General features: G+C 41.5%; 1 protein-coding gene across 8 annotated transcripts in view; it reads right to left on the bottom strand.

The window, feature by feature from the left end:
- LOC128703085 (LIM domain-containing protein jub) overlaps nt 1-26,866 on the bottom strand; it is a 347,638-nt gene that overhangs the window by 207,231 nt on the left and 113,541 nt on the right. For 7 of the 8 annotated variants that reach the window (XM_070103671.1, XM_070103683.1, XM_070103674.1 and 4 more), the window contains exon 3: nt 19,375-19,465. In XM_070103671.1, coding sequence (XP_069959772.1) covers nt 19,375-19,465 — 91 coding nt within the window. Of the gene's footprint in view, nt 1-19,374; nt 19,466-26,866 lie in introns of those variants that run through there. The other variant, XM_070103680.1, reaches the window with a different exon arrangement.

Genomic DNA, 26,866 nt, shown 5'->3' with positions numbered 1-26,866 from the left:
GTTACTGATACTACTACTACTGTTACTGATACTACTGTTACTGATACTACTACTACTGTTACTGATACTACTGTTACTGATACTACTGTTACTGATACTACTATTGTTACTGATACTACTACTACTGTTGCTGATACTACTACTACTGTTACTGATACTGCTACTATTGTTACTGATACTGCTACTATTGTTACTACTACTACTATTGTTACTGATACTACTATTGTTACTGATACTACTACTGTTACTGATACTACTACTACTGTTACTGATACTACTGTTACTGATACTACTATTGTTACTGATACTACTACTACTGTTGCTGATACTACTATTGTTACTGATACTACTATTGTTACTGATACTACTATTGTTACTGATACTACTATTGTTACTGATACTACTACTGTTACTGATACTACTACTACTGTTACTGATACTACTGTTACTGATACTACTGTTACTGATACTACTATTGTTACTGATACTACTACTACTGTTGCTGATACTACTACTACTGTTACTGATACTGCTATTGTTACTGATACTGCTACTATTGTTACTACTACTACTGTTACTGATACTACTATTGTTACTGATACTACTACTATTGTTACTGATACTACTATTGTTACTGATACTACTACTATTGTTACTGTTACTGATACTACTATTGTTACTGATACTACTACTATTGTTACTGATACTACTATTGTTACTGATACTACTACTATTGTTGCTGATACTACTATTGTTACTGATACTACTATTGTTGCTGATACTACTATTGTTGCTGATACTACTATTGTTGCTGATACTACTATTGTTACTGATACTACTACTATTGTTGCTGATACTACTACTATTGTTGCTGATACTACTATTGTTACTGCTACTGCTACTATTGTTGCTGATACTACTATTGTTACTGATACTGCTACTATTGTTGCTGATACTACTATTGTTGCTGATACTACTACTATTGTTGCTGATACTACTACTATTGTTGCTGATACTACTATTGTTACTGATACTGCTACTATTGTTGCTGATACTATTGTTACTGATACTGCTACTATTGTTGCTGATACTACTGTTACTGATACTGCTACTATTGTTGCTGATACTACTATTGTTGCTGATACTACTATTGTTGCTGATACTACTATTGTTACTGATACTGCTACTATTGTTACTGATACTACTATTGTTACTGATACTGCTACTATTGTTGCTGATACTACTACTATTGTTGCTGATACTACTACTATTGTTGCTGATACTACTATTGTTACTGATACTGCTACTGTTACTGATACTACTATTGTTGCTGATACTACTACTATTGTTGCTGATACTACTACTATTGTTGCTGATACTACTACTATTGTTGCTGATACTACTATTGTTGCTGATACTGCTACTATTGTTACTGATACTACTATTGTTGCTGATACTACTATTGTTACTGATACTACTACTATTGTTACTGATACTACTACTATTGTTGCTGATACTGCTACTATTGTTACTGGTACTACTATTGTTACTGATACTACTACTATTGTTACTGATACTACTACTATTGTTACTGATACTACTCTTGTTGCTGATACTACTACTATTGTTACTGATACTACTATTGTTACTGATACTACTACTATTGTTGCTGGTACTACTCTTGTTGCTGATACTACTATTGTTGCTGGTACTACTCTTGTTACTGATACTACTAGTGTTGCTGATACTACTAGTGTTGCTGATACTACTACTAGTGTTGCTGATACTAATACTAGTGTTGCTGATACTACTACCAGTGTTGCTGATACTATTACCAGTGTTGCTAATACTACTACCAGTGTTGCTGATACTACTAGTGTTGCTGATGCTATTACTAGTGTTGCTGATACTATAACTAGTGTTGCTGATACTACTAGTGTTGCTGATACTACTACTAGTGTTGCTGATACTACTACTAGTGTTGCTGAGACTACTAGTGTTGCTGATACTACTAGTGTTGCTGAGACTACTACTAGTGTTGCTGAGACTACTACTAGTGTTGCTGACACTACTAGTGTTACTGATACTACTAGTGTTGCTGATACCACTACTAGTGTTGCTGATACTACTAGTGTTACTGATACTACTAGTGTTGCTGATACTACTAGTGTTACTGATACTACTAGTGTTGCTGATACTACTACTAGTGTTGATAAATTAGACATGTGCAACTCTTGGGTATCTTTATTGAGGAAACGTATCGCCACACAGTGGCTTCATCAGTCCATACAAAGGAGAATCTTGAAGATCAAGAGGAGAATGAGGTAATCGGTCCCTCAACCTTGAGTCGATGTGGTCAGTCCATCAATCTTGAATAGAATACGGCGTATGTGCGGAGAAGGAGCTTATAAACCGTAGGCAGGAAGGTGCAGCAGTTGTAGATGGTGTCACATTTGTTCAGTGTGGAAGTAGGTCGTGCCCAAGGGTTAGGCAAGCGAAGAATTTCCAAGTATTAAGATCCCACAAAGATATACCAACAATATAAACCTACTAGAGAAATTAGAGATACTTTAAGAAATTATCAAGCAGAATGTAGAAGACATCTTCAAACAAGACAACCACCAGCAGCTACATTGCACCGATTAAGGCAAGAATTAATTAACATGATTAGTCAACACAAACGAGACATATGGAAATTTTTAGTTCTTCAAGCTAATCAATATAAACGTGAACCAGCAAAATTTTGGAGTAAGATCCGACAACTTTTAGGGGGAAAGCACAAGGTTCCTAACTACTTAGTTCATACCTTCACTGATGAAGATGATGAAGATGTTGAAATTAAACTTGACGATCCACAGGACCAGGCTAATTTGATGGGTGAAGTATGGGAGAAAATTCTCTCTCATAATAACAGTCGTCAATTTAATAATAATCATTATCAGTTAGTAAATGAATGGAGAGATGAGAACTTGGATGATCTACAACCACTACCTACCATCGATACTTCAACTCTTGAAGATACCCACCCGCTTACTAGACCTATTACATTACTAGAGATAAGTCAGGTTATTGGAAGAATGAGAAATAGAGCCCCTGGCCTCTCTGGAATAACAATGAAACAAATAAAGTACCTACCTAGAAATTGCAAACAGTCCTTGGTAAATATCTTTAATGCCATCTTGGCCTCAGGATATTTTCCAGTTGTTTTTAAGACTGCTAGGATGATCTTTCTTGCTAAGCCCAATAAAGACATTCACCAACCTGGGAACTATAGACCTATATCTTTACTTGAAGTCACTGGAAAAGTTCTTGAGAAAGTCATTTCCAACAGATTGAATTACTATATGGAGTTTAATCACTTGTTTACTGAAAAACAATTTGGCTTTAGAACACATAGAGGTACCAACCATGCAATAAACGTTATTTTTGACACTGTAGCAAGTCTAAAACAGCAGGGCAATCTTGCCTTAATTGCCACCAGAGATGTTCATAAAGCTTTTGATAGCTTATGGCATGATGGCCTTATATACAAACTCATTGACCTACCAGACCATAACTGGACTTTTCTCAGAGTAATTTATAATTTCTTAACTCAAAGAAAAATCATTCCCACCTTTCATGGCAAGTCGACAGAACCTTTTATACCGACGGCTGGTGTCCCACAAGGTTCTTGTCTCAGTCCACTTCTGTTCAACATTTATGTGAATGACCTTCCTCAACCAGAGTTTAATGACACAATTGTGACACAGTTTGCAGATGATGTTATTCATGTCGTCTCATCAACCCCAGTAACAGGAAAATACAAGTATGAGAGAGTCATAGAAAAAATGAATATTGAACTTCGTCGAACATCTAATTGGGAGAAGAAATGGAGAATTACGACTAATCCTGACAAGGTTCTTGTTAGCACGATAGGATGTTTTGCATCAACCATCGAAGATAAAGGGGGTATCTCCATCAGAGGTACACCTGTAGCCATTAGAAACCCTAACAAGATCTTGGGATATGAAATAGACAGGCTGCTCAACTCAACATCTCATGTAACTAAAAAGATCAACACAGCCAAAGCTGGTCTTAGCAGACTCTTTCGATTCAATCAAGCCCCTCAACATGTCAAAAAACATCTATATAAAATGATAATAAGACCTATACTCGAATACCCTTGTGTCCCAATGTCATTAACAACAAAGACCAACATGCTACGGTTACAAAGGGTCCAGAATAGAGCTCTTCGCTTTATTACCGATACCAGGAGGAGAGACAGAGTTAAAATGGCAGATTTACACACACAACAAGATATTACTGCCATAAATGTACGCCTTGATACCCTAAAAAAGAAACAACTTTATACAATGCAAGAACTATACATGCCAGATAGAGAACATCCTATACAAGTGATAAATACCACCGATTACACCATTAATACTCCACCTCATAGGACTCAAAGAATGACTCTCCCACAGAGGGTTCATCGTTTTATTCATAAAGATGATTACCCTCGACCCATGATTTTGAGCAACTTACCTGATGAAGAAGATTGGTTACAACCAGAACCCTTATATGTATATTGAAAATCATCGCCCCCAATTAGGGAGACATCTTAAATAACTTTCTAATGTAAAATTATGCTATTGACTACTGTTGGACACCACCATTAAGAAGCTATTGTCACGAAATCATAAACGGGCTAGAAAATCATTGCCTTTCTTGAAGTATAAGTATACGTTGTGCAATCGCGAAAAAAAAAAAAAAAAAAAAAAAAAAAAAAAGCAATTGCAATTTGTATAATTACTACCAATTCAGAGTCATGTAGTTATATACCTATTATATCTACGTGACTCTGATGGGTTAGTGTTATACCCCTTAAAGAATATCTTATCAATTTACATACACTTTTTAAATTGCACCAAAGTGGTTGGGCCACTTACCTTTTATATCCTCCCTCTCCCCCCCCCACCCTTTTCCAATATTTCCATCCTTACCCATCCTTCTTCCTTACCCATCTTACCAAAGCTCTGGTCATCAGATCCAGATCCCAAGAAGTTGCAGTGTCTGACAGGACTGTAGATCAATGGCTCAGGGAACCGACACGTTGATAAATTAGACACATGAGCAACTCTCGGGTATCTTTATTGAGGAAACGTTTCGCCACACAGTGGCTTCATCAGTCCATACAAAGGAGAATCTTGAAGATCAGGAGGAGAATTCGCTTGCCTAACCCTTGGGCACGACCTACTTCCACATTGAACAAATGTGACACCACCTACGACTGCTGCACCTCTCCTGCCTACGGTTTATAAGCTTCTTCTCCGCACTTATGCCGTATTCTATTCAAGATTGATGGACTGACCACATCGACTCAAGGTTGAGGGACTGATTACCTCATTCTCCTCCTGATCTTCAAGATTCTCCTTTGTATGGACTGATGAAGCCACTGTGTGGCGAAACGTTTCCTCAATAAAGATACCCGAGAGTTGCACATGTGTCTAATTTATCAACATGTCGGTTCTCTGAACCATTCATCTACTACTAGTGTTGCTGATACTACTACTAGTGTTGCTGATACTACTAGTGTTGCTGATACTACTACTAGTGTTGCTGATACTACTAGTGTTGCTGATACTACTAGTGTTGCTGATACTACTACTAGTGTTGCTGATACTACTAGTGTTGCTGATACTACTACTAGTGTTGCTGATACTACTAGTGTTGCTGATACTACTAGTGTTGCTGATACTACTACTAGTGTTGCTGATACTACTACTAGTGTTGCTGATACTACTACTGATACTACTAGTGTTGCTGATACTACTACTAGTGTTGCTGATACTACTAGTGTTGCTGATACTACTACTGATACTACTAGTGTTGCTGATACTACTACTAGTGTTGCTGATACTACTAGTGTTGCTGATACTACTAGTGTTGCTGATACTACTAGTGTTGCTGATACTACTAGTGTTGCTAGTGTTGCTGATACTACTAGTGTTGCTGATACTACTACTAGTGTTGCTGATACTACTACTGATACTACTACTAGTGTTGCTGATACTACTAGTGTTGCTGATACTACTACTAGTGTTGCTGATACTACTAGTGTTGCTGATACTACTAGTGTTGCTGATACTACTAGTGTTGCTGATACTACTACTAGTGTTGCTGATACTACTAGTGTTGCTGATACTACTAGTGTTGCTGATACTACTAGTGTTGCTGATACTACTAGTGTTGCTGATACTACTAGTGTTGCTGATACTACTACTAGTGTTGCTGATACTACTAGTGTTGCTGATACTACTAGTGTTGCTGATACTACTAGTGTTGCTGATACTACTAGTGTTGCTGATACTACTAGTGTTGCTGATACTACTACTAGTGTTGCTGATACTACTAGTGTTGCTGATACTACTAGTGTTGCTGATACTACTACTAGTGTTGCTGATACTACTAGTGTTGCTGATACTACTACTAGTGTTGCTGATACTACTAGTGTTGCTGATACTACTAGTGTTGCTGATACTACTAGTGTTGCTGATACTACTAGTGTTGCTGATACTACTAGTGTTGCTGATACTACTAGTGTTGCTGATACTACTACTAGTGTTGCTGATACTACTACTAGTGTTGCTGATACTACTACTAGTGTTGCTGATACTACTACTAGTGTTGCTGATACTACTAGTGTTGCTGATACTACTAGTGTTGCTGATACTACTACTAGTGTTACTGATACTACTAGTGTTGCTGATACTACTAGTGTTGCTGATACTACTAGTGTTGCTGATACTACTACTAGTGTTGCTGATGCTACTACTAGTGTTACTGATACTACTAGTGTTGCTGATACTACTAGTGTTGCTGATACTACTACTAGTGTTGCTGATACTACTACTAGTGTTGCTGATACTACTACTAGTGTTGCTGATACTACTAGTGTTGCTGATACTACTAGTGTTGCTGATACTACTAGTGTTGCTGATACTACTACTAGTGTTGCTGATACTACTAGTGTTGCTGATACTACTAGTGTTGCTGATACTACTAGTGTTGCTGATACTACTACTAGTGTTGCTGATACTACTAGTGTTGCTGATACTACTACTAGTGTTGCTGATACTACTACTAGTGTTGCTGATACTACTACTAGTGTTGCTGATACTACTACTAGTGTTGCTGATACTACTAGTGTTGCTGATACTACTACTAGTGTTGCTGATGCTACTACTAGTGTTGCTGATACTACTACTAGTGTTGCTGATACTACTAGTGTTGCTGATACTACTACTAGTGTTGCTGATACTACTAGTGTTGCTGATACTACTACTAGTGTTGCTGATACTACTAGTGTTGCTGATACTACTACTAGTGTTGCTGATACTACTAGTGTTGCTGATACTACTACTAGTGTTGCTGATACTACTAGTGTTGCTGATACTACTAGTGTTGCTGATACTACTAGTGTTGCTGATACTACTAGTGTTGCTGATACTACTACTAGTGTTGCTGATACTACTACTAGTGTTGCTGATACTACTACTAGTGTTGCTGATACTACTACTAGTGTTGCTGATACTACTAGTGTTGCTGATACTACTAGTGTTGCTGATACTACTACTAGTGTTGCTGATACTACTAGTGTTGCTGATACTACTACTAGTGTTGCTGATACTACTAGTGTTGCTGATACTACTAGTGTTGCTGATACTACTAGTGTTGCTGATACTACTACTAGTGTTGCTGATACTACTAGTGTTGCTGATACTACTACTAGTGTTGCTGATACTACTAGTGTTGCTGATACTACTACTAGTGTTGCTGATACTACTAGTGTTGCTGATACTACTACTAGTGTTGCTGATACTACTAGTGTTGCTGATACTACTACTAGTGTTGCTGATACTACTAGTGTTGCTGATACTACTAGTGTTGCTGATACTACTAGTGTTGCTGATACTACTACTAGTGTTGCTAGTGTTGCTGATACTACTAGTGTTGCTGATACTACTACTAGTGTTGCTGATACTACTAGTGTTGCTGATACTACTACTAGTGTTGCTGATACTACTAGTGTTGCTGATACTACTACTAGTGTTGCTGATACTACTACTAGTGTTGCTGATACTACTACTAGTGTTGCTGATACTACTAGTGTTGCTGATACTACTAGTGTTGCTGATACTACTACTGTTACTGATACTACTATTATTGTTGCTGATACTACTACTAGTGTTGCTGATACTACTATTATTGTTGCTGATGCTACTACTAGTGTTGCTGATACTACTAGTGTTGCTGATACTACTACTAGTGTTGCTGATACTACTACTAGTGTTGCTGATACTACTACTAGTGTTGCTGATACTACTAGTGTTGCTAGTGTTGCTGATACTACTACTGATACTACTACTAGTGTTGCTGATACTACTACTAGTGTTGCTGATACTACTACTAGTGTTGCTGATACTACTACTAGTGTTGCTGATACTACTACTATTGTTGCTGATACTACTATTGTTGCTGATACTACTATTATTGTTGCTGATACTACTACTAGTGTTGCTGATACTACTAGTGTTGCTGATACTACTAGTGTTGCTGATGCTACTACTAGTGTTACTGATACTACTAGTGTTGCTGATACTACTACTGTTACTGATACTACTATTGTTGCTGATACTACTATTATTGTTGCTGATACTACTACTAGTGTTGCTGATACTACTACTAGTGTTGCTGATACTACTAGTGTTGCTGATACTACTACTAGTGTTGCTGATGCTACTACTAGTGTTACTGATACTACTACTAGTGTTGCTGATACTACTACTAGTGTTGCTGATGCTACTACTAGTGTTACTGATACTACTAGTGTTGCTGATACTACTAATAGTGTTGCTGATACTACTACTAGTGTTGCTGATACTACTAATAGTGTTGCTGATACTACTACTAGTGTTGCTGATGCTACTAGTGTTGCTGATACTAGTGTTGCTGATACTACTACTAGTGTTGCTGATACTACTAATGTTGCTGATACTACTAATAGTGTTGCTGATACTACTACTAGTGTTGCTGATACTACTAATGTTGCTGATACTACTAATGTTGCTGATACTACTAATGTTGCTGATACTACTAATGTTGCTGATACTACTCGTGTTGCTGATACTACTACTAGTGTTGCTGATACTACTACTAGTGTTGCTGATACTACTACTAGTGTTGCTGATACTACTACTAGTGTTGCTGATACTACTACTAGTGTTGCTGATACTACTAATGTTGCTGATACTACTCGTGTTGCTGATACTACTACTAGTGTTGCTGATACTACTACTAGTGTTGCTGATACTACTACTAGTGTTGCTGATACTACTACTAGTGTTGCTGATACTACTACTAGTGTTGCTGATACTACTACTAGTGTTGCTGATACTACTAGTGTTGCTGATACTACTACTAGTGTTGCTGATACTACTACTAGTGTTGCTGATACTACTACTAGTGTTGCTGATACTACTACTAGTGTTGCTGATACTACTACTAGTGTTGCTGATACTACTGCTAGTGTTGCTGATACTACTACTAGTGTTGCTGATACTACTACTAGTGTTGCTGATGCTACTATTATTGTTGCTGATACTACTATTGTTACTGATACTACTGTTACTGATACTACTACTATTGTTGCTGATACTACTACTATTGTTGCTGATACTACTATTGTTACTGATACTACTATTGTTGCTGATGTTGCTGATACTACTACGTGTTGCTGATACTACTAGTGTTGCTGTGTTGCTGATACTACTAGTGTTGCTGATACTACTAGTGTTGCTGATACTACTACTATACTACTAGTGTTGCTGATACTACTACTGTTGCTGATACTACTATTATTGTTGCTGATACTACTACTAGTGTTGCTGATACTACTACTAGTGTTGCTGATACTACTACTGATACTACTCTGTGTTGCTGATACTACTACTGATACTACTATTATTGTGTTGCTGATACTACTAGTGTTGCTAGTGTTGCTGATACTACTACTAGTGTTGCTGATACTACTACTAGTGTTGCTGATACTACTACTAATGTTGCTGATACTACTACTAGTGTTGCTGATACTACTACTAATGTTGCTGATACTACTACTAATGTTGCTGATACTACTAATGTTGCTGATACTACTAATGTTGCTGATACTACTAATGTTGCTGATACTACTACTTATGTTGCTGATACTACTAGTGTTGCTGATACTACTCGTGTTGCTGATACTACTCGTGTTGCTGATACTACTCGTGTTGCTGATACTACTAGTGTTGCTGATACTACTAGTGTTGCTGATACTACTAGTGTTGCTGATACTACTAGTGTTGCTGATACTACTCGTGTTGCTGATACTACTAGTGTTACTGATACTACTAGTGTTGCTGATACTACTAGTGTTGCTGATACTACTAGTGTTGCTGATACTACTATACTACTAATGTTGCTGATACTACTAATAGTGCTGCTGATCCTACTACTCATGTTGCTGATACTACTAGTGTTGCTGATACTACTAATGTTGCTGATACTACTAATGTTGCTGATACTACTAATGTTGCTGATACTACTAATGTTGCTGATACTACTAATGTTGCTGATACTACTAATGTTGCTGATACTACTAATGTTGCTGATACTACTAATGTTGCTGATACTACTAATGTTGCTGATACTACTAATGTTGCTGATACTACTAATGTTGCTGATACTACTAATGTTGCTGATACTACTAATGTTGCTGATACTACTAATGTTGCTGATACTACTAATGTTGCTGATACTACTAATGTTGCTGATACTACTAATGTTGCTGATACTACTAATGTTGCTGATACTACTCGTGTTGCTGATACTACTACTAGTGTTGCTGATACTACTACTAGTGTTGCTGATACTACTACTAGTGTTGCTGATACTACTACTAGTGTTGCTGATACTACTAGTGTTGCTGATACTACTAATGTTGCTGATACTACTCGTGTTGCTGATATTACTAGTGTTGCTGATACTACTACTAGTGTTGCTGATACTACTACTAGTGTTGCTGATACTACTACTAGTGTTGCTGATACTACTAATGTTGCTGATACTACTCGTGTTGCTGATACTACTACTAAGTGTTGCTGATACTACTAATGTTGCTGATACTACTCGTGTTGCTGATACTACTACTAAGTGTTGCTGATACTACTAATGTTGCTGATACTACTCGTGTTGCTGATACTACTACTAAGTGTTGCTGATACTACTAATGTTGCTGATACTACTCGTGTTGCTGATACTACTACTAAGTGTTGCTGATACTACTAATGTTGCTGATACTACTCGTGTTGCTGATACTACTACTAGTGTTGCTGATACTACTACTAGTGTTGCTGATACTACTACTAGTGTTGCTGATACTACTACTAGTGTTGCTGATACTACTAATGTTGCTGATACTACTCGTGTTGCTGATACTACTAGTGTTGCTGATACTACTACTAGTGTTGCTGATACTACTACTAGTGTTGCTGATACTACTACTAGTGTTGCTGATACTACTACTAGTGTTGCTGATACTACTACTTATGTTGCTGATACTACTAGTGTTGCTGATACTACTCGTGTTGCTGATACTACTCGTGTTGCTGATACTACTAGTGTTGCTGATACTACTAGTGTTGCTGATACTACTAGTGTTGCTGATACTACTACTAATGTTGCTGATACTACTAGTGTTGCTGATACTACTAATGTTGCTGATACTACTCGTGTTGCTGATACTACTAGTGTTACTGATACTACTAGTGTTGCTGATATTACTAGTGTTGCTGATACTACTACTAGTGTTGCTGATACTACTACTAGTGTTACTGATACTACTAATGTTGCTGATACTACTAGTGTTGCTGATATTACTAGTGTTGTTGATACTACTACTAGTGTTGCTGATACTACTAATGTTGCTGATACTACTAGTGTTGCTGATACTACTAGTGTTGCTGATACTACTAGTGTTGCTGATACTACTAGTGTTGCTGATACTACTAGTGTTGCTGATACTACTAGTGTTGCTGATACTACTACTAGTGTTACTGATACTACTAGTGTTGCTGATACTACTAGTGTTGCTGATACTACTACTAGTGTTACTGATACTACTAGTGTTGCTGATACTACTAGTGTTGCTGATACTACTAGTGTTGCTGATACTACTAGTGTTGCTGATACTACTAGTGTTGCTGGTACTACTATTAGTGTTACTGATACTACTAATGTTGCTGATACTACAAGTGTTGCTGATACTACTAGTATTGCTGATACTACTAGTGTTGCTGATAATACTAGTGTTACTGATAATACTAGTGTTGCTGAGACTACTAGTGTTGCTGAGACTACTAGTGTTGCTGAGACTACTAGTGTTGCTGAGACTACTAGTGTTGCTGAGACTACTACTAGTGTTACTAATACTACTTATGTTGCTGGTACTACTAGTGTTGCTGATACTACTACTAGTGTTACTGATACTACTAGTGTTGCTGATACTACTACTAGTGTTACTAATACTAATGTTGCTGGTACTACTAGTGTTGCTGATACTACTACAAGTGTTACTGATACTACTATTGTTGCTGATACTACTACTAGTGTTGCTGATACTACTACCAGTGTTACTGATACTACTACTAGTGTTACTGATACTACTAGTGTTGCTGATACTACTACTAGTGTTGCTGATACCATTAGTGTTACTGATACTACTAGTGTTGCTGATATTACTATTATTGCTGATACTACTAGTGTTGCTGACACTACTAGTGTTACTGATACTACTAGTGTTGCTGATACTACTAGTGTTGCTGATACTACTACTAGTGTTGCTGATACTACTAGTGTTGCTGATACTACTAGTGTTACTGATACTACTATTGTTGCTGATACTACTATTGTTGCTGATACTACTGCTAGTGTTGCTGATACTACTAGTGTTGCTGATACTACTAGTGTTACTGATACTACTAGTGTTGCTGATACTACTAGTGTTACTGATACTACTATTGTTGCTGATACTACTAGTGTTACTGATACTATTGTTGCTGATACTACTACTAGTGTTGCTGATACTACTATTGTTGCTGATACTACTGCTAGTGTTACTGATACTAGTGTTACTGATACTAGTGTTGCTGATACTACTAGTGTTGCTGATACTACTACTAGTGCTGCTGATACTACTAGTGTTACTGATACCAATTGTGAGGAAAAAGGCAGTAATTTGGGAATATGGTAGTTCAGACTCCGAGGAAGTGTCACAGTGTGTCGCCGCCCGCACTGCCATCTAGCGGGCCGCTAAACCACACCACGGGCGGGATTTGAACCCGCGGTCAGTCTCTCAAAACTCCAGACCGTCCCGTTAGCTGGTCCAGTGGCTAACGCGACGGTCTGGAGTTTGAGACTCTCTGATCGCGGGTTCAAATCCCGCCCGTGGTATGGTTTGTTTGCAATCGTGTCATTACGATTTCGTGAGTCATAGCGGGCCGCTATAAAACTTCAGATATCTTCAGGTGTGAGTTTCTTCAGTTGCTGCTACTGAAAGTAATAGCCTTACCTGGTGTGGAGGGGAGTTCGGGAAATCACTTCAACTCCACTCTCCTCCTGATCAGGTAAGGTGATCTACCAAGAATAGTTTCATTTTTTTTATTTTTAACCTGGTTACTAGTAATGACACTGAAGTACGGTTGCCACCCTTTGTCTTTCTTCAGTGTTATACTCTAACTATCTTGTAACCAGTGTTTTCTTTTCATTGGCAGCTCTACTGTTGGCGTGGTCATCCACAGTGGACATTCGATATATAGGAGCTAGAACCCAGGCGACAGGATATAGTGACCCTCATCTCTTCTTTACGATCTGGAGTGAGATACTGGGAACCAGCAATGACAGGAGCTTCAACATCTCCTTAACTTCATACCACCACCGCCTACCCAGGATAACGCTCATATCTTCAGTACATCTTAAGATCTCCTAGACTTGGAAATAGGTCTCCTGTCTTAACATCTCCTAGACTTGGAAAAAGGTCTCCTGTCTTAAGATCTCCTGGACTTGGAAAAAGGTCTCCTGTCTTAAGATCTCCTGGACTTGGAAAAAGGTCTCCTGTCTTAAGATCTCCTAGACTTGGAAAAAGGTCTCCTGTCTTAAGATCTCCTGGACTTGGAAAAAGGTCTCCTGTCTTAAGATCTCCTGGACTTGGAAAAAGGTCTCCTGTCTTAAGATCTCCTGGACTTGGAAAAAGGTCTCCTGTCTTAAGATCTCCTGGACTTGGAAAAAGGTCTCCTGTCTTAAGATCTCCTGGACTTGGAAAAAGGTCTCCTGTCTTAAGATCTCCTGGACTTGGAAAAAGGTCTCCTGTCTTAAGATCTCCTGGACTTGGAAAAAGGTCTCCTGTCTTAAGATCTCCTGGAACCAACGGCGGCCAACTTTTTTTTTATGTTTAATTTTCCATACTGATCAGGGGGAAGGTGTTCCCCTGACACCGTTGTTGTTGGTGATACTGTCGTGCTGATGCTGCTACTGTTACCACTGATACATCTACTGATGATGCTGTTGCTACCGCTGATATTGCTACTATAAATATACAGAAGCAGCTTGTACTGTGAAGATATTTGGTCGAGTATTAAGGTTGATCGAGTGGTACACCTGTGACTGTTTTACACAACTTTCCTACACTCGGGGACAGGCCTGGGGACGCCTTTTTCTGTTGACTGCCTATCCAACTAGACTGTTATTGGCGGGGGGGGGGGGGGCGCTGGCACACGCACCCATCACAGTCTGGTTGATCCTGCACTTTGCAGAGACAGTGATCTAGTTCAGTTGAACACTTGTACACTTGTTCCAGCAACATGTCTGCTGGCAGCAGAATGAAGACTCTTGCACCACAAATATAACTTTACCTTTGATAAGTTCCAGGAGTTTTTCTACTCCTGAAGCCCGGCCATGGGCCAGCCTCGTCTGGTGCTTATCTTGTCAACCAGGCTGTTGCTGCTGGTGGGCCGCTGATCCACATATTTATCAGAACCCGTGGCCTGGTGGCTAAAGCTCTCGCCTCACACGGCGAGTGTCTGGGTTCGATTCCCAGCGAGGGTAGAAACATTGGGCGTGCTTCTTTAAACTGGTTGTCTATGCTCCCCATCAATAAAATGGGTACCTGGGTGTTAGTGGACTGGTGTGGGTCGCATCCTGGGACAAAACTGACCTAATTTGCCTGAAATGCTCTGCATAACAAGCGGCTTTCTATATAGTATTATGTCACTGATGTCAGCTGGGACTGATAACCTTGTACATGTACTTGTAGAAATAGATATTATATTAACCTGGTTGATCTGGCACCTGGTGAAGATGCTTATCCAGTTTCCTCTTCAAGACTTCTATACTTGTCCCACAAGTGTTTGATATTTTCTCGTAAAATACTGAATAGTCTGGGGATACGGACGCTGATATAGTGCTCCTTTATCATGCCCACTGCACCCCTGCTTTCACTGGCTTTATCATGCACTTCCTCTCTCTCTAGTGCATCCAAGACCATGTTATAATAGTGTAGCAACTGTGAAAGTCAGAGACTGGCTTGCTCTAAACCCGTACTGTCTTGGCTTGTGTAAAGGATGTGATTACATGTGATTGGCAGTTTTGCTTTTCAAGACCCATTGAAGGATTCTGTGTTACGTTATCACTATCGGTCGATAAACTTTTGGAATTGCTTAAGTGCCGCCTGTGTGGAGTGGAGCTGCATCAGTGGTTTTTAATGACTCTGGGATACTCCTGTGTCCTGGATCATTCTACACAGAAAATTCAGGGCATATGATAGTGCTTTCTAGCATGTAAGGGAGAAAGTGAAATTCTACGAGTCTGGGTCTGACGACAGACTGAACATAACAACAGTGACGTCTACGACGTCACTGTTGCAATTGGTTATGTCAGAAATTGTAGAGGTGTCGGCAGCGTTCAGTGTCTAACTCGAGAAAAACTCAGATCACTAAGCTTTATTGTGACTCCAGTGTTTCACGTACTTCACTGGTGTAAGTTCCATAACAGTTAAACAAGAGTTCGATTATGTTTTCAACCTGGATTTTGAAAAACAGTATTTGGGATTTATAATTTCATTAATGGCTCTTTGTTCCCTCTGTCTTTCCTGAACTCGACGCAACCACTACTAGTACGTTGACAACCACCACTAGTAACGTTAAGTCAAATGTCTGAGACCTGGGAGTAGCAATGTTAGATCTCATGTTCAAAACAAGAGATGCTAAGCCAATGATGACACTCGTCAGGTCACGGGTTTTCTCTAGACTGGAATATTGCTGTGTACCAGTGACCTCCTTCAAGGCAAGTGAAACTGAGCTGCAAAATGTGCAGAGAACCTTCACAGCTGGTTTCTTTCTGCCAGAATAAAGGAACTGGCATGCCCACATGTGTTAAAACACTTATGGATGCTACGGCTGGTCAAACCAAATGTTAATCAATGTATAACATTATTATTATTATAATCAAAAAGAAGCGCTAAGCCACAAGGACTATACAGCCAATGTATAACAGCTGACCTGTATTAGTGTATCAAAATAAATCCATTAGCAGTCAGTGAAAATGGTTTAACACTGACGGAGAGAGTTACAAGTTATTGTTATTATTCTTCTATAACAATGTAGGAGATTAATGGAACCGCTTCCTGTTTACCTGTAATATACTCGTAAATAATTACGCAACCTCGCCCTAGACCTGACAATGGGTATCACTAAAGTATCTCAGTACCTATGCAGTCCTTTGCATAATAATTTCAAAAGAATTACATACTGCAATAACTGTCGTAATAGTATAGAAAGCGACGTCATAATTCTGGGGCACTGGTAATTAATATATTTTCTTTAATCTTGAAATACCTTTGCAGATCCTTCACATAAGTTCATAATGTGTGCGTTGGTTGACAATAAAACAATCTCTGATGATGAGTTCCGAGAGCTTTTCTTTTGTGGTTATGAGGAATAAGTAATTTGTGTATTAATTTACTCGGGGTTTTGACCGTCAGTGCCCCCTGTCATCCCAGGATAGAACTACTGGTGTTTACCTACTAGCCAGGGTAAGCCAGTAGTGTCACTGCTCCTAACTCTACTCCCGGTAAGTAGCCTTCCAGGTTCATTATTGTATTAAGTTACCTGCTTTGCCTTACGTTTAATCTGGATATTCTTGTGTGTCTGTGTCATAACCTGTGTCCTCTGGTAACGTCTATTTTCTCAGCCAGTACGACTGGAGTCTGGTAGCTCTAATTTACGGACTACGAGGAACTGTCTTCATAGTAAGGCTGTGTTTCTTGACCACAGCTCCACCCCGATCTTAAGTTGAAGCTTCGATACGGATTTCCTGGCCGACTCTACTAGCCCCTATCTCGCCTAATTACGATACTAGCAACACACCCTGAACATTTAACTTGACCAGAGCTTCTTTCCGATCGCAGGCTAATATTATATCAGATTTTTCTCAAAATTTATATCCTTTTCTGATTATTTATTGGTTATATTTTCTTTATTCCTAAAGAAAGGAACTTCCAGAATTCAACACCTTTATGGGTTCCAATCCTCAGAGTGATAAACATAATTAAGTCTTCATGGTAGGTCAACCAGCCTTCCTGTTCTTCTACCCACAGTTACTGTGGGTACAGCCTCGTATATCACTGAAATTATCATGGTTCAAATTCCTCTCCTTCAGTTAAATATTATTGGTCCCAATTCCTCAATGAGCATAATTTTCCCTGTGCTAAAACCAATGCCAGCATCTTACAAGCTGTTGACATCAGCACATGTTGAAACTCACTACCAAACTAACAGAATTTTTACCTCTACCTCATATTTTACCATTTTTGTGACACACACACACACACACACACACACACACACACACACACACACACACACACACACACACACACACACACACACACACACTTTACTAACTATTCCAGACATAACTAGCTATCACTCAAACATATAATCTTGTGTTTAAGGATGACTGGTGTTTGGACCTACACAACTCCCTAACAAATGTAACGGTAGTTAAGACTACCTACCAACCTACCTGGAGGGTGTTCCTGTGGTCAATGCCCCCGTGACCCGGTCCATGACCAGGCCTCACGTAATGTGTGTCAAAAGTCTGGCCACTCAACAGTGTTCCTGGCCGACTAAGTTTGGGATACTTTTGACACAGTTTATTTATAGAAGCTTCGCCACAAACAGCTCGCTAGATCTAGTACTCTGGGAGGGGATGGTACTCTGGGAAGGGATGATACTCTGGGAGAAGGATGGTACTTTGGGAGTGGGAGGGGGAGGGGGATGGTAATCTGGGAGGGGGATGGTACTCTGGGAGGGGGATGGTACTCTGGGAAGGGGATGGTACTCTGGGAGGGGGATGGTACTCTGGGAGGGGGATGGTACTCTGGGATGGTACTCTGGGTGGGGGAGGGTGCTCTGGGAGGGGGATGGTACTCTGGGAGGGGGATGGTAATCTGGGAGTGGGATGGTACTCTGGGAGGGGGATGGTACTCTGGGAGGGGGATGGTAATCTGGGAGGGGGATGGTACTCTGGGAGTGGGATGGTACTCTGGGAGTGGGATGGTAATCTGGGAGGGGATGGTACTCTGGGAGTGGGATGCTACTCTGGGAGGGGGATGGTACTCTGGGTGGGGGATGGCACTCTGGGAGGGGGATGGCACTCTGGGAGTGGGATGGTAATCTGGGAGTGGGATGGAAATCAGGGAGGGGGATGGTAATCTGGGAGGGGGATGGTAATCTGGGAGGGGGGTATGGCACTCTGGGAGTGGGGGATGGTAATCTGGGAGTGGGATGGTAATCAGGGAGGGGGATGGTAATCTGGGAGGGGGATGGTAATCTGGGAGTGGGATGGTAATCTGGGAGGGGGATGGTACTCTGGGAGGGGGATGGCACTCTGGGAGTGGGATGGTAATCTGGGAGGAGGATGGTACTCTGGGAGTGGGATGGTAATCTGGGAGGGGGATGGTAATCTGGGAGGGGGATGGTAATCTGGGAGGGGGATGGTACTCTGGGCGGGGGATGGTACTCTGGGCGGGGGATGGTACTCTGGGAGTGCACCAAGAAAATACTAGTTACAATTAAATAACTTACAACAAACAACCAGTTAGCAGATGATCAAGCAGGACACCTGGTCCTAGACCAGGCAGTGAGGACAAAGAGCTACCAGTGGTATACAAGCGGTAGTTAGAGGGATACTCACCATAATACTCTCCCAGTGGTATACAAGACGTAGAGGGATACTTACCATAATACTCGCCCTCCTGCTCTTGCTTCTCCATCTCCTCCTCAATCTGCTGTGTCAGGGCCTCCAGCTTCCTCTCCGCCTCGCTCATTCCCTGTAATGATACATATATTATCAATACTGTGTGTACTCACCTACCTAATAGTGGTTGCAGGGGTCGATTCATTGCTCCTAGCCCTGCCCCTTCAAGGGTCGCTACTAGGTCCTCTCTCTCCCTGCTCCATGAGCTTTATCATACCTCGTCTTAAAGCTATGTATGGTTCCTGCCTCCACTACATCACTTGCTAGACTATTCCACTTCCTGACTACTCTATGACTGAAGAAATATTTCCTAACATCCCTTTGACTCATCTGAGTCTTCAACTTCCAAATTTGACCCCTTGTTTCTCCGTCCCCTCTCTGGAACATCCTGTCTTTGTCCACCTTGTCTATTCCACGCAGTATTTTTTGTATGTCGTTATCATGTCTCCCCTATCCCTCCTGTCCTCCAGTGTCGTCAGACTGATTTCTCTTAACCTTTCTTCGTAGAACATTCCCCTTAGCTCTGGAACTAACCTTGTCGAAAACCTTTGCACTTTCTCTAATTTCTTGACGTGCCTGACCCGGTGTGGGTTCCAAACTGGTGCTGCATACTCCAGTATGGGCCTGACGTACACGGTGTACAGTGTCTTGAACGATTCCTTACTAAGGTATCGGAACGCTATTCTCAGGTTTGCCAGGCGCCCATATGCTGCAGCAGTTACCTGGTTGATGTGTGCTTCCGGAGACGTGCTCGGTGTTATACTCACCCCAAGATCTTTCTTCTTGAGCAGGTTTGAAGTCTTTGGCCTTTGAAATCCTGCCTGATCCTCATCTGATTTAATTCTCCTCATTAACTTCACATCTGCAAACAGGGACACTTTTGAGTCTATCCTTCCATCGTGTCATTCACATACACTAAATATAGCACTGGTCGTAGGACCGACCCCTGTGGGACCTCGCTCGTCACAGGTGCCCACTGTGATACCTCATCACGTACTATGACTCGTTACCTCCATTCATTCATTAGAGATTTGCCGGTACTTCCGGCCCGGGTCTTCTCCAGATGGTGACCCGGCGGTTGTTGCCTCCCTGTCAGGTAGTCTCTGATCCACTGCAGTGCCCTTCCTGTTATACGAGCCTGATGCTCTAGCTTCTGCACTAATCTCTTGTGAGGAACTATGTCGAAGGCCTTCTTGCAGTCCAAGAAAATGTAATCAACCCACCCCTCTCTCTCGTATCTTACTTCTGTTACTTTATCATAAAACCCCAGAAGGTTTGTGACACAGCATTTGCCTTCCATGAATCCGTGCTGGTTGTCGTTTATACGTTTGTTCCATTCCAGGTGCTCCACTACTCCCCTCCTGATAATCTTCTCCATGACTTTGCATACTGTATGCCAGTGACACTGGTCTATTCTTTAGTGCCTCTTTTCTGTCTCCCTTTTTAAAAATGGGAACTACATTTGCCGTCTTCCATACTTCAAGTAGTTGCCCAGTTTCAAGGGATGTGTTGAAGATTGTGGTTAGTGGCACACACAGCATTTCTGCTCCCTTTCTAAGGACCCATAAGGAGATGTCCGGTCCCACTGCCTTTGAGGTATCTAGGTCACTTAGCAGCTTCACCACCACCTCAGTTTTGTGTATGTCATCCAACACTTGTTGGTATATTCCTTGTTGGTGTCCCCTCTGTTCTGTCTTCCCAGAGTCCTTCCTCTCTCCACTGTAAATACTTCCATAAATCTCGTGTACTCAGCTAATTGTGCTTGCAGGGGTCGAGACTCAACTCCTGGCCCTGCCTCTTCACTGACACCTACAGCATCGTGTGTGTGTTCACCTAATTGTGGTTGCAGGGGTCGAGACTCAACTCCTGGCCCTGCCTCTTCACTGACACCTACAGCATCGTGTGTGTGTTCACCTAACTGTGGTTGCGGGGATCGTGTCATAGCCCCTGCCCCTTCACTGGTCGCTACTAGGCCCACTCCTTGCACCCTGAGCTTTATCATACTTCTCCTTAAAGGTATGTATGGCTCCTGCCTCCACCACCTCCCTTTCCTGATAACATTCCTGCGACTCATACGAGTCTAACTTCCAACTGTGACCTGTGTTGCTGTGTCCCATGTCTGAAACATCCTGTCCCTGTCCACCTTGTCGATTCCCCTCAGTATTTTATATGTTATGTCCCCCCTGTTCCTACTGTCCTCCAGTTTCGTCAGGTCGAGTTCCCTTAACCTCTCCTCGTAGGACATGCCCCTTAACTCCGGGACTAGCCTTGTTGCAAACCTTTGCACTTTCTCTAATTTCCTGACGTGCTTGGCCTGGAGTGGGTTCCAAATTGGTGCTGCAAATTCCAGTATGAGCCTGATGTACACAGTGTACAGAGTCCTGAACGACTCCTTACTGAGATGTCAGAATGCTAGTCTTAGATTTGCTAGGCCTGTAACCTGTCCAAATCCCTTTGTAGTCCTGCCTGGTCCTCCTCCGACTGAATTCTTATTAACTTGACATCGTCTGCAAACAGACACACTTCTGAGTCTACTCCTTCCATCATGTCATTCACATATACCACAAACAGCATTAGCCCTATGACCGACCTCTGTGGAATCCCGCTCATCACAGTCGCCCACTCTGACACCTCGCCACATACTATGACTCGCTGATACGTTCCTGTCAGGTATTCTCTGATCCATTGCACTGCCCTCCTTGTTATACCTGCCTGGTCCTCCAGCTTTTGCACTAATCTCTTGTGTGGAACTGTGTCACAAGCCTTCTTACAGTCCAAGAAAATGTAATCTACCCATCCTTCTCTCTCTTGTATTACTGCTGTCAGTTTGTCATAGAACACAGGATTTCCCATCCCTGAATCCATGCTGGTTGTTGTTAAGCACGTTCCTGTCTAGGTGCTCCACTATTCTTCTCCTGATAATCTTGCATACTATGCATGTCAGTGATACTGATCTGTAGTTTAGTGCTGCATGTCTGTCTCCTTTTTTAAAAATTGGGAGTGCCTCTGCTCCCTCTCTTAGGACCCATGGAGAGATGTTATCCAGTCTCATCGCCTTTGAGGTATCTAGTTCACTTAGGCTCCTCACCTCTTCCTCGGCTGTATATACTGTGTTTAGCATTTGGTGGTGTACCCCACCCGTGGGTGTTTCAGGAGTCCTTTCTGTCTCCACTGTGAATACTTTAAATCTCGTGAACTCCTCACACTTCTCAGTCATTTCTAGTGATGCCTCCTCCTTTCCTGAGCCTGATTACCTGGTCCTTGACTGTTGTTTTCCTCCTGATATGACTGTACAACAGCTTTGGATTGGACTCAGCTTTCGCTGCTGTCATTTTTTATTTGTCGCTGAGCCTCCCTCCTTACCTGTCTATATTCATTTCTGGCTCTTCGACTACTCTCCTTATTCTCCTGGGACCTTTGCCTCCGATATTCTTCCATTCTTTAGCACATCGTTTTGGCCTCTACACCTTTGGGTGAACAAAAGGCTTATTCTGGCCTTCTCATTATTTCTGAACATCAAAATGGTATACAATACCGACAGGTTGGTAGGTAAGACACATAGGCAACAGTTAGGCAACTTTATTCCGAAACGTTTCGCCTACACAGTAGGCTTCTTCAGTCGAATACAGAAAGTAGGCAGGAGCAGTAGAGATGTGAAGACGATGTAATCAGTCCATCACCCTTCTACGACTTCAAGGGTGATGGACTGATTACATCGTCTTCACATCTCTACTGCTCCTGCCTACTTTCTGTATTCGACTGAAGAAGCCTACTGTGTAGGTGAAACGTTTCGGAATAAAGTTGCCTAACTGTTGCCTATGTGTCTTGCCTACCAACTCATTATTTCTGTTGACCTTGGGTACAAACCTCTCCTCTGCTGCTTTGCATATTGTCACATACTCCAACCTCATGCAAGAAGTTCCTCTCTTGAAGTTTGGCTTCCTCCACTCTGCCCTTCCTGCTTCCCTCTCTACTATTAACTATGTATTCGAAGCTCAGAATCGCGTGATCACTAGCTCAGAGGGGTCTTCATATGTGATGTCCTCAATATCTGCACTACTTAAGGTGAATACTAGGTTCAGTCTTGCTGGCTCATCCTCACTCTCTCTCTCTCTCCCTCTCTAGTAGTGTCCCTAATGTACTGATCCATGAGGTTTTCCAGTACCACCTCCATCATCTTTGCCTTTCATGTTTCTGGGCCCCCATGTGGCTTCAGGTTTTCCCAGTCAATTTCTTTGTGCTTGAAGTCACCCACAACCAGTAGCTTTGCTCTGCCCATATGGGCCCTTCTGGCCACTTCAGCTAGTGTCAACCATTGCTCTGATACTCTCATCATACTCTTGTCTTGGTTTCCTGCTATTTTGTGGTGAGTTATACATCAATGCAATTACTACCTTGGGACCTCCAGACTGAAGTGTTCCAATTATGCAGTCTCTTGCTTCTCATAGCCATCCTATTGACTGGTCTTCTGCTAAAACTGTCTTCCCTACTTCCAACTCGAACAGTCGCCGTTTAGTTGAATCCTCTCTTATACACAACTTTCCTTGTATGAACCTTAGCCCTGGCTTCGTCTCTGTAGATGCCTTCCTCTCCCACTACATTGTAAAATGCTCCAAACTTCAGAACACCCGTGACTTAACCTGAATCCTCCTTTTTTCTTCTTCTCCTTCTTCTTCTTCTTCTTCTTTTTCTTCTTCCTCTTCCCCTTTCCTCTCTCCTTTTCTCCTCTGGGTTGTCTTTCTCTCTCCTGTCTCGTGTTTCTGTTCCTTCTTCATTTATTTTATTTCACCACTTCCCCTTTCACGCACCTCGGTGCGCTTGCTCTCCCTCTGTGGGTTTCTAGCTCTCTTGCAGTGCTCCCCTTCCTTTGTATTTGACTGGCTCGTCTTCCTTATTTCCCACTTCTACCACTACCACTACTACTACCTCTTCTTCTTCTACTACAACTACTGATGAAATTAAGACACATGTGCGGCGTCTGGTTGTCTTTGTTGTGGACGTTTCGCCATCCAGTGGCTGGCTGGATGGCAAAACGTCTACGGTGGGGATGCCCGGGTGTTGTGCATGTGTCATTTCATCCTGTCGGTATTATATACAATTCTTGTACTACTACTACTACTACCTCCACCTCTTCCTGCCTATATATAGCCGTCCTGCTCCACCTCTGTTAGTGTGACTTTGTCAATGGTCCAAGTCGGACCGAAACGTCGTCGTAAGCTTCTCTCTTTTATGTGCGGGTTATTTGTGTATCTTGCTTCTCATCCGTCTCCTCTGTCCAGCTCCTCAAAATCCCATTGGTTTTTGATAACCAGTGCCGCTCCACCCCCTCCGTTCCCACTCTTTCCTCAAGATTTGATATCCAGTTGGAAAGATGGCATCTGTTATCATTCCTGTGAGCTTGGTTTCTGTGAGAGCTATGATGTCTGGTGATGCCTCTGATTCTTTTGTGCCACTCCTCTCACTTATTCTTTATTCCATCAGTGTTGGTGTGCCATACCTCCATTTTCCTCTCCAACACTGTATTCTGGAGGTTTGTGGGGGTTGGGGGAGTGGGGGACCTGGCAGGGTGCTGTGGAATTCTACTGCATAATGTGGGGTGGGGGTTGAGTGTGTGGATTGTGGTTTGTATTGGAATAGCGTGTTTGGCTGTGGGGTTCTGAGGGTGGTTGTGTGTTTGTGCTTGTTGCTTTGCCCAGCTCTGGTTGCCCTCTGCTAACTCTTTTGATGCTTTCAATCTGTTTTTCTTTCTGCTGTCTTTCATTTTGTGTCCTCCCTTCGGTCTCCTGAAGCTCATGAATAAAGACTGACCTCTCCCTCTCCTCCTCCCATTGCCTTTCCCTGTGTCTCTGGATCCTGTTTGTACATAGCCACTGCCTCCCTTATTTCCTGTAACTGTGTGTGTGTGGGGGGGGGCACTGATTTGTTTGCGGATGGAGGGTCTGTACTTAGCTCCTGGCCACCTCCATTAACATCAATGGCTACTGGCCTTTAGGGCTGTATCATATCTACTCTTGAAGTTGTGGACTAAGTTTGCCTCAACCTCTGCCTCATCCAATTCATTTCACTTTTAAACCACTTTTTAGACTAACGCAGCACCATCTTTCATCCATATGACTCATCTGTGTCTTCAGCTTCCATCTGTGTTCCCTTGATTCTGGTTCTCTTAACTGAAACAGTCTGCCCCTATCAACACTTATCTATTCCTCTCAAGATTTTGTCAATACTGTAGCAATTATTTCCTCTCCCTTTGTCCCTCTCTCCTCTTAGGTCGTCAGGCTCAGTTTTTTCTACCTCTCCTCATAGCCTGGTTGCAAACTTTTGCGCCTTTTACACTTTCTTCAGGTAAACACCTGAGAGAAAATGGGTGGGCTCCATGCTGGGGCCACGTATTCAATGACTGACCTAACATATGTGGTGTATAAGATTCTGATTATTTTTCAAATTCCTGAATGCTATTCTGAGGTTCGGTAATCTTGCCTTTTCTGCTGCCGTCATATGGTTATTATGAAATTCTGGCAATACAAAAAGTGTTATATTCACTCCCAGGTCCTATCCACTCCATGATGTTCGCACACACACCGCCCATGCTGCCCTCTTTCTCCAGTCTGCGCTCTCCTCCAAAATGCATAACCTTGCATTTGCTTTTGTTGAACTCTGGAAATCACTTGTTTGATCACATCTTCAGTCTGGTGAGTTCTCACTGTCCTCTTATTCTCATTAATTTTACATCGTCAGCAAACAATAACAAGTAACCCTCAATACTTTCTGGTAGATAGTTACATTAGGAGCAGTAGTGGTTCTGATTACTGCGGAACCCCACTCGTTACTCTCTCCCATTTGATGTATCATCTTTGTTATTCTGGTACTCCTTAACCCACTAAATCATTCTGCATTTTAGCCCTGTTTGTTCTTTTAATTTCTTGACTAACCTCTGATGTGGTATTGTATCAAATACTTTTCTACTGTCCAAGAAACTGTTGTCCTACCAACCCTGTTTTTATTATTTTATTACTATGACTGTCGCAGAATTCCAGAAAATTCGTAAGACATTCTCTATCCCTAAATTTATGATAATTTTCCCATAAAAAATCTTTTTCGAAGTGTCCCAATATTCTTTTCCTTAATATCTTCTCCTTTGCTTCTTGGCACTTTGATTCTGTTACCTCCATTTCCTGTACAATTTTTCCTTCAGTTACTTTCCCATTCCTCTTTGCTCAGAAAACTTGTGTTATCAGAGTTTCCCGTTTTATAGTAACATTTTCCTCCCTGACGCAAACTAGTTCCTTGAGAAGGTGAACTCATCAGTGCTCCAGGTATGTATCATAACATTAAAACACATAACACATAACATGAAAACTTAAAGAGCTCTCCTTTTATACCTGGAGTTTACCTGGAGAGAGTTCCGGGGGTCAATGCCCCCGCGGCCCGGTCTGTGACCAGGCCTCCTGGTGGATCAGAGCCTGATCAACCAGGC

This window comes from Cherax quadricarinatus, chromosome 86 (assembly GCF_038502225.1).
Source record: "Cherax quadricarinatus isolate ZL_2023a chromosome 86, ASM3850222v1, whole genome shotgun sequence".
Lineage (NCBI taxonomy): Eukaryota > Metazoa > Arthropoda > Malacostraca > Decapoda > Parastacidae > Cherax > Cherax quadricarinatus.
The sequence above is the reverse complement of the archived record's forward strand: the minus strand, read 5'-3'. Positions and strand labels throughout refer to the sequence as shown.